At 55.0% G+C, this 8,738-nt stretch overlaps 1 protein-coding gene across 1 annotated transcript; it reads left to right on the top strand.

The window, feature by feature from the left end:
• Positions 1–887: 887 nt before the first annotated feature.
• On the top strand, positions 888–7,988 carry CACFD1 (calcium channel flower domain containing 1). The gene is made up of 5 exons (XM_063353196.1): positions 888–1,283; positions 6,187–6,259; positions 6,748–6,873; positions 7,021–7,128; positions 7,715–7,988. Exons 1-5 carry the CDS (start codon positions 1,160–1,162, stop codon positions 7,806–7,808), a joined length of 525 nt encoding a protein of 174 aa, XP_063209266.1. The 5' UTR covers positions 888–1,159; the 3' UTR covers positions 7,809–7,988.
• Positions 7,989–8,738: the final 750 nt, after the last annotated feature.

Below are 8,738 nucleotides of genomic sequence, written 5' to 3'. Positions count from 1 at the left end.
ATTCTCTGACATCTTTTAACAACCGCAAAAATCTTATTTTCTTCTGTCTTCTTAATGGTTGTTTTGTGCTGGTTAAGCCTGGAGTTTTTTGCTTGCCAGCCTCCAGATTTACGTTCCATTCCTGGGAAAGCTAGAAAGTAGATTCTTGAAGCGAGATCCTTGAGGAGCTGGATGTATCGGTTATCCCGCTGCAGTGCGTGGGTGATGCAGGCACTGGGCCTTCATTTCCTGTCGAACAGGAGATGTTAATGAAAAGACATCCTTTTCTTAATCCTTTTTTGTAACCTTTTAGCAGATGGGATCTGTCTTCCCACTCTGCTCTGGATCCCAAGTCTCACTGCTATTTATTTATTGTTCCAGATCAGCTATGCAGAGTCCCTGGTCTGCAGAGATGGGCTCTGCTTACTGACTGTATGCTCCATGTTAATTTGCAAAAAATGCAGCTGTTGTCTTTATAATTTAAGAGAATTAAGGCTGTTTTCCTGGACCATTTGTTTGGATACCAACAGGCTGCCAACTGGGACATCTCTAACTTGCAAAGTTCTACTCCCATTTTCTAGGGAGAAAACCCGTTTACGTTCAGATTTAAGGGGAGTGTTTCCCTCTTATCTCAAGGGCAGAATTTTGTAACACTGTGAAATTCTCGTTAATGCAAAAATTCACGTTTCCTTTTCTTCTGAGCACACGCCGGCTGCCTGGATAACAGCATCTTAGCCAGGGGAAGCGGGACCCTGAGCTCCGGTGCCCCCCAGACCCTGGCGTGGAGTTCATTCCTGCGCGCCTGCTTATGAATATGTACACGACGGGCTCTGCCCACCGGCCTTTTAATGAGAGTGACATCAAAGCCCGGCCTGCTGGAGGAGGGGACCCACAATGCAATACGCAGGCAGACGTGGAGGCAGCTCCCACGGCCGCTGGCATCGCTGCTGCAGGCAGAGACCCTCCATTGTCAGCCCTGGGGGGGCCGCCGGGGGCCAGGCCCTGCATGGGGGTGCGGGGAGGGGCCCGGCAGCGGCGGGGCTGGGTTTAGGGGCTGTCCCCTGGGCTGGCCGGAGGGGAACACCGGGAGGGGTGTCACGGGGGGGGTGGCATCCTGCGCTGCTGGGGCTCAGGCGGGGAGCGGGGTGCTGCCCCCTGACCCCCCGGGAGCAGGGGTGCGATGAGCTCTCAGGATGAGCAGTTCCAAGCAGGAGCCCCTGACCCAGCGGCTTCCTCCGCCGATGATGGCATGACCTGGTGGTACAGGTGGCTCTGCAGGATTGCCGGGGTCATCGGGGGCCTGTGTAAGTATCCCCTTCCCTTGCAGCCAAAGGTGCCCCCTCGGCGCCGCTCGTGCATGCGGGAGCGCGGGTCAGGGGTCCTGCCTGCCCCGTGTTGGGGTCATGTCTGTGCCGGGGGGGCTGTGCCATGAAACCATCGTTTGGGGTTATGGGAGTCGCGTCTGCTCTAGACATTAGTTTGCCGCGTTGCGGGCAGGAGGAAGAGCCGTGGACGTGCCTGAAGCGGGACGGTTTTATCTGGCGCACGAGGGATGTGCTTTGCGCTCACCGAACCTGGGCACCTGGGAGAAGGGACGTCACGGGGGGATCCGCAAATCCTCGAGTTCCTGCTGGGATATAGAACGCTCGCTGGCAGTGGGGGGAGCAGCAGCCGGCCCCGTTCCTGCGGGAGGGCTGTGGGCACAGAAACCAGACGATGCTGTTACTGCGAGCGCTGAGCTCGGGGTGCTCAGCGGGGTCAGGTTCAGGGCTTGGAGAGGGGCCACGGGATTTGGTTCATCCTATTTCACTGTCAGGTGTTCGTACGTTCCTGCAACTTATTTTCTTTCCCCGTCCTGAATGTCGGAGCATGTTTCCCGTTACTCCTGTTGTTGATCGCAGAGGGCCTGGCTGTGTTGTTTTTTGAAGGCAAATAACGGAATTGGTTTTGTTGTGTGTTTTTAAGAGGTTTAGTCTTGGACAGACAGAAGAAGAGAGCCGGCGTACAGCGAAGCGAGTTGGCTGCGCTCGGAATTACCTGCTGCTGAAAAAAATTTTCCCAGGGAAAGAGTCTTTGCAACTTTGCCAGAAATCAGCCTGTCCCGTAGTGCTGTTTTGCTACATTCTATGGAGAGATTAATAGCTCTTAAAAGCAGGAGGGACTGTTATGACCGTTTAGTCTGATCTCCTGCAGAGCACGGGATGGAGAATTTCTCCTGCTTCGGGTCCACGACTTCTAGTAAAACAAGAGTGTTTCTCAGCCAGTGCAGTCAGCCCTGATTTATTCCCTCGGCTGTAGCCTTTCGTCCCATCCCCTCTCTCCCTGCCTGTCTCTTGCCTCGGCATTGACTGCACAGGCCCACGGCGTTTTTGCAGCTGACCTTGCAAGGTGGTGTCGCTGGTCAGGCTCGGAACAGCCCTTTTTGGCTGGGCTGGTCAAACACAAGCTGCTCTTGCTTTACGTCTTAGGTGATGAAATTCTGGAGGTGTGAAAGGATTTGGTAGGACTGGTCTCACAGGGCAAAACGTACTGTCCTCGCCATGCTCTGATGGAGGCCCCAGCGCTTCTGGTCCCGGCAGACGGCCAAGAGACCAGCTGGGACGTGTCTTCAGCGCAGGTCCCAGGTGGGGGTTTGGGTAGCGGCGCCTTTCCCGTGGGCTGGGGCTGTAGCTGGAGCCTTGGTGCCTTTTACGTGGCTTTGGCCCATGCAGAGCTCGGGGGGATGCGGATGGAGGGTGAGGAGCTGGAGAAGGGTGGCTCCTGGGTGACATTGGTGGCATTGCCCACCTCGTGCTGGAGCAGCCCATGAGTGGCTTAAAAGTGCAAGTCTTTGAAGACATTTTTTTATCCGTCTTCACGTTTCAGAGCAGTTGAATTATACTTGGATTATTTTCCCAACCTTTTGTCCGCAGCTCTGAGAACTCATGGCTTGTTTTTAAAGGAAAGCTGAGAGTTTTACGTATTTGGGTGAGTCTGGGAGAAGCAGCTTTTGGAAGAAGAGCCAGGCTCTTAATAGGATCGCTGATGATTTGGGGAGTCAGACAGCTTGGTCTGTAGCCCTGACAGAATCCCTTCATGAGGTTCATCAGGCGGAGAATGGGGCAGCGAGAGACACGGGCTCCTCTCACGAGCAGGGAAATGGGGAACCGTGGAAAGAGACAACCCTCCAGTGCCCCGTGCTGGTGGCAGCCCTCTTCAAAACGCCCCTTGTTCAGCATCGCCTCGTTGAAGGTGGCCAGTTTGGAGAAGGGGGTGACTAATAACACAGCAAGGCTGCTATTTTCAGAGCTTGCTATGAAAGAACAGAAATAGTTTATAAGGATTTTGAGCAACTGGATTGTGGTCCTGCTACGGGGCTGGATTATTTCTTACAGAAGGAAAAATTCCCAGTAAAAAGGAAGAGAAACTTTGTCAGCGGAGGTGAGACCGGCAGACATCATCTACCACATGCAAACACCTGCAGCCCACAACTGGCTGAAGCCAGAAAGGTCCAGGGGCCGGAGCAGGAACAAGACGAACAAGGTTCAGGTTGTGTTTGCGGCTCTTGCGCAGGCTGGCTGGGTGACCTCGGCCAAGTCCCTTCTCTCCCTTGTGTTCCTGTTTGTAACAGGACGAGGAGAGTCTGTCGTTTTTGTAAAATGCTCTGGGAGCAAAAATAGGCTTGTGTTGAGGAGAGTGAGTGACCAGCTGCTTGAAATGAATAGAGCCTCTGTGGGGGGTGGTGTTCTACCCCCCCATTTTAGCTCCCAGTTGTTTGTGCTTCCTCAGGGATTCGAGATGGGACAGCAGTTAAACAAATGTCAGAACTGTCTGTCTTCCATAGCTTACGTGCCATTGAGCATTATCTGCATTTTAAACCTATTGCGAGGCCTCTGTTTTGCAAAAAGAAGTCTCTGGCGTGGCAGCTCCAGCCCCTTTTGGCTATTGCGGCGGGAGCCGGTCCCGTCCCGGTGGGACAAGGCTGTACCAGGCTGCTGTGGGATGTGCTGCTCTGCAAAGGAGACTGAAGGTCACCGAATCGTTATCTCTGTGGCTGTTGGCAGTCGCCACCGAGTGCAGTGTTCCTGCCATTATAAACCTTTGACTCCTTTCCTGCTGGCTGGCGCTCGTGCTGACGTAGGGCCTTGCTCAGCTCAGGCTCGCTGGGTCATTAGTCCATTGGCAACCAGGGCGGTTGCTTAGCTGAGACTTAGTGCTCGGGGGTTGTTTTGGTGCATTTGCAATCAAAACCAAACCAGAACCCTGACAAAACTATCCCTGGTTGGCTAGATGCAAAAAAAGACTAGGGCCAAAAACCTGCTTGAAAAAAAAAATATTCATAGAATCATAGAATCCTGCCTCCCCGGGTCTGTTGTGTGGCCGAGGTGAGCTTGTAGCCCTGTGAAGCTCTTGGACTGCTCTGCTCCCCGTGCTGTTAAACAAGGCAGGGCTCTGCCCCAGCCCCGGCTGCGTTTTGAGGGTAGTCGAGATGCAGCTGATTTCTGCTAAAGCGCCTGAAAGTCACTTAATACGATAGTGAGAAGGTGAGAGCAAGTGTCACAAGCCGGCGGTGCTTCCCCTGAGCTCCTCTCCCACCAGCATCCAAGGGTTTGTTGGTCAGAGAAGAATTAGAAACCTCCGTGTTGCGCCCCCCTCTCCGAGCTGCCCGCTGCTCCCAGCAATCCTGTTTGCCATTGCTTTTCCAGCTCTCCAGTTGTTTTCATGCGTGACCCCGAGCGGGTCATCCCACCCCAGTGTCCCAGTTTCCCCTGCAGTGTGGGGACACTGACACTGGTGCCTTTGCATTGGGAAGATGAGAGGTGCCCTTGGAGCATGGCCGGCAACATGTCCTCTGGCATTTCTCCTCTCTTGGCTGGTCTTGTTCGTGCAGGATGCTCCGAAATGTTTTGGGTCCTGTGGACTAGTCCTGGGAAGCCATTAAAAACTACCTTGTTTGGTTGTTTCCTGAAACCAGGGGGTCGCTTGCTCGTGGGATGACTTTAGATCGGTCTTATGTGAGCCTGCAGCTGTGTTTCCCAATCCGGTAAATAAGGGTAACAATCCTTAAGGGAACTTCGAGGATTCAGCAGTGATTGCTTTGAAGAAACCTTGAAAGGTGTGCCAGGCTTTTGAAGGTCAGGACTGCTCGCGGCAGCGCTGCTCGGGGATCCCCTTGGCAAAACACGAGCAGAGACCTCAAATACCCAAACCCAGGCTGGTCTCATTTTCCAGAGGTGGCCTCTGCTGCTCTACGTTACGCTGCTAAACATCCCCAAGACAGCCTTTAAGGGCTATATAATTTTAGCTGGAGTTCTGTGGGGCGGTGTTGGTTGCTGTGGCCTCAGCCCGGGTCTCGCTGCCCTCCCTGCCGGGCTCGGATTCCCGTCCGAGCCGTGGCAGCCCGCTGGTATCGGTGGAGGAAAAGGGCCGTATCAAGGGCGTATCAACTTGCTCTGCAAGTTTAATGAGGCAGGAGGGAGGTGTGTGCCACCTCGGCTCAGGTGCCGCTGCCTGGTTCCTCTCCTTGCGTTACAGAGTCAGGAGTGCTGGGCTATTTTGGGCTCTGCTTTATCCGCTTCCATTTGTATTAGCGGAGACCCAAACTTGGCTCTTTTCTGCCCATCTCTAGCGCAGAACCAGCAGCGTGTGGCAGAGACCGGGTTCACCTCTGCTTTATTTGTTGTTTGCCTGTGTGCCTTGGTGCTGCGAGTCATGTTTTTGCTGAACGTTCCCTGTGCTGCTCCGAGTCGGGGGCCTGCTGGGACCTCTCTGCTCATGCCGGGACAAAGCAGTAATTCCTTAGCGAATAAAAACTAGGGTGCCGTGTACATGACTCCACGTTAAAAGCAAATGGTCTGTTGTGAAATAGTTGTGCGAGTGCCACGCTGAGACCCCAAACGTTCATAGAAAAAGGATACCCGGCCGGAGGAGCTGGGAAGAAGCCCTCTGCCCTGCACCCCCGGCTCTTCTTCTGGCCACCAGCCCTTTCCACCCACCCTCCTCTGATGGTCTGGAGAGGCTGCTCTGCAGTGCCAAGAGGTGCCGGCCAAGGCAAGGGCTCTTCTGGGCAGCCCTTGCTCTGCAAAACAGCCCAAAATACGGGAGATGGAAATCGTGCTGGTGTGGCTGCAAGGTCTAGCTCCGGGGCAGAGCCGGGAGGAGCAGCCACCCCTTCGTGGGACCGCTGGGTTATTCTTCACCGTCACTGAAAGCCTCTTTGCTTTCCAGCCTGTGCCTTCGCTGGTCTCTGGAACTGTGTCACCATCAACCCCCTAAATATCGCGGCCGGCGTGTGGATGATGTGAGCAGAGTTTCTTTTCTTTTTCCTGCCGGGAGGGAGGTTTGGTTAATTAGACACCACTGGGCAAGGGGCAGAGCTGCCCCCCTTGGGCAGTGGACACGAGTGAAACGTCCGTCAGGCTCTGTCAATTGCCAGATTTTGCTCCATCGGGTGGATTGAGATGCTGGGTTTATTCTATTTGTGTTCTTTCTTTACCCTATCATAGAATCATAGAATGATTAGAGTTGGAAGGGACCTTAAAGATCACCCGGTCCCAACGCCCCTGCCCTGGGCAGGGACACCTCCCACTAGACCAGGTTGCAGTAAATACTTACCCAAAATAAGTCTGGGGCACCGGGGTTTGGGAATTATCAAGAAGCGGGGAGGGAGCACAGGGGGGTCCAGCCCCGCCATTCCCTTCTGCCGGAGTTTGGCCATGGGGGGCAGCTGGTCTCTGGGGGGCCGAGGTCACTGTGGGCAGGATTAACTCTGGTTTTCTCTGTCTGGAGGCTCAACGCCTTCGTGCTGTTCCTGTGCGAAGCCCCCTTCTGCTGCCAGTTCATCGAGTTTGCAAACGCCGTCTCTGCGAGGGCGGACAAGCTGCGGCCCTGGCAGAAAGCCGCTTTCTACTGCGGGTGAGGATGCTGCTGGGGGCGGTGTGGTGGGTGGTGAAGCCATCCCAGGAATCACCTTGGGGTGCCCGTGGGCGTGCTGCGATGGACGAGCAGCCCGCATCCCCTGGGGAGCGGAGCCTGGCTTTGAGGGCTGCCTCTGTCTTCCAGGATGGCCGTGTTCCCTGTTGTGCTCAGCCTGACGCTCACCACGCTCTTTGGGAACGCCATTGCGTTTGCCACCGGGGTGCTTTATGGCATGTCCGCGCTCGGCAAAAAGTAAGAGAGACCTGTCTGCTTGTGGAGGGGGAGGGAAGGGGAAGGTGGACCTCCAGCCCTCACCCCCATCTTCCTCCCTGAGGCTACGCTTTCCTCTTGTACTAACCGTGCTTTCAGGTGCGAATGCTGCTGGAGAACATCTCCCTGCCACCATCTCAAAGCCCTGGGAGGGAAGGTGCTAGGGTTGGCTGAAGCTCTGAGCTTTTCCTTGGGAGCTCAATCTAGGTTGCCCTGTGGGTCATAGAATCACAGAATGGTTCGGGTTGGAAGGGACCTGAAAGATCTTCTAGTTCCACCCCCCTGCCCTGGGCAGGGACACCTCCCGCCAGCCCAGGCTGCTCAGAGCCCCGTCCAGCCTGGTGGGTCCCAGCTCTCTTTCTGGAGCCGTTGGATGGGGGGGCCCGGCTCTGGTGGCGGTGAGCACCTTTGGTGGGCTTGGACAGGGGCCAGCAAGTCTCATTTCATTCCTGGCATCCCTCGGTGCGGAGAGTCTTGGGCCCCGGTTGGGACACCTTTGTGCCAGGCACTCACCCACCATGATGGGTGCCCAGAGCTCACGTCCCCACGCTGTCCCTTCTCTCTGCAGGGGAGACGCCATTTCCTATGCCCGGATCCACCAGCAGCAGAAGCAAATGGATGAAGAGAAGCTCACGGGGGCGCTGGAAGGACAGGCTCTCTGAAGCACGAAAGCTCGGGGTAACTTCTTCTGGACACTGAGATGGTGAAGATATGGAAATCCACTCCGCCCTTCCCTCTGCCCGCTCCCCTCTCCATTACGCCATGATTTCCCCGGACACTGCAGCAGCTGGAAATCTCAGGGGCTGGGGCAGGCTGTGCCCTCTTCTCACACCAGCAGCCAGACCTCATCCTCCTCGACCCTCAACCAAATATCTCAGTCCCTCTATTTTTTAATTTATTTTTTTTTTCTGCTGCAGAGGTGCTGGCTCTTTGTGTGCTGCTTTACAAGCCCGACTAGGTAGACTTTCTTTGGAGTGACGCCTGATAACGAGCCGAGGATGCGGTGCTCATTTGGGATCTGCTCTCCGGATGGGGTGAGGAGGGACAGAGCTGCCGTGCCAGCTCCGTGCCTGCGCCGGTCTCCTGGGAGTCAGGGAGCCGCTGGCCTCGTGCCTGGGGATAACCTGCCATTGCACATTAGGTGTTTTTAGTAACTTCTCTGGCGTGGCCCTTCCCAGGTCTAATACACTAATCCAGGGTTTAACAATACGTGGTGATGCCTGAGCTTGGTCGTCTTCTTCCATTGAGTATGTTTTACTGTGGGTCCAGTTAGGCCAGGTGTCGGGGGCATCGCTGCAGGGGAAAGGGCTTCCAGCAAACGACGTGAATAAAGACAGTAACCGCCTCCGCACAGGAGCTGCCGGAGGCGCTGGGGCGGATCCTGGTACCCGCGAAGCACAGTCCCCTCTTCCTCTGGGTGCAGCTGCGGGCAGTTACTGCAATTTACTTGAATTCTAAGAATTAATTTGTCTTAATAAGGGTACTTTTCTTAAGCTTCACTCTTTTAACTGGGGAAGAAGGGAAAGAAGGATTGCTTTACCTCAGCAAAAAAATTGTGCTATTGCTTGAGCCAAGCGGGACTTTTTACTGGT

Source organism: Chroicocephalus ridibundus, chromosome 15 (genome assembly GCF_963924245.1).
Source record: "Chroicocephalus ridibundus chromosome 15, bChrRid1.1, whole genome shotgun sequence".
In the NCBI taxonomy this organism is placed as follows: Eukaryota; Metazoa; Chordata; class Aves; order Charadriiformes; family Laridae; genus Chroicocephalus; species Chroicocephalus ridibundus.
The sequence above is the reverse complement of the archived record's forward strand: the minus strand, read 5'-3'. Positions and strand labels throughout refer to the sequence as shown.

Excerpts from the sequence above, each read along its gene's own strand:
- CACFD1 (XM_063353196.1), top strand. The coding sequence starts at position 1,160 with ATGAGCTCTCAGGATGAGCAGTTCCAAGCAGGAGCCCCTGACCCAGCG. Across the intron at positions 6,260-6,747 it reads GCGGCCGGCGTGTGGATGAT|GCTCAACGCCTTCGTGCTGT; the intron begins GTGAGCAGAGTT and ends CTCTGTCTGGAG. Across the intron at positions 7,129-7,714 it reads ATGTCCGCGCTCGGCAAAAA|GGGAGACGCCATTTCCTATG; the intron begins GTAAGAGAGACC and ends TTCTCTCTGCAG.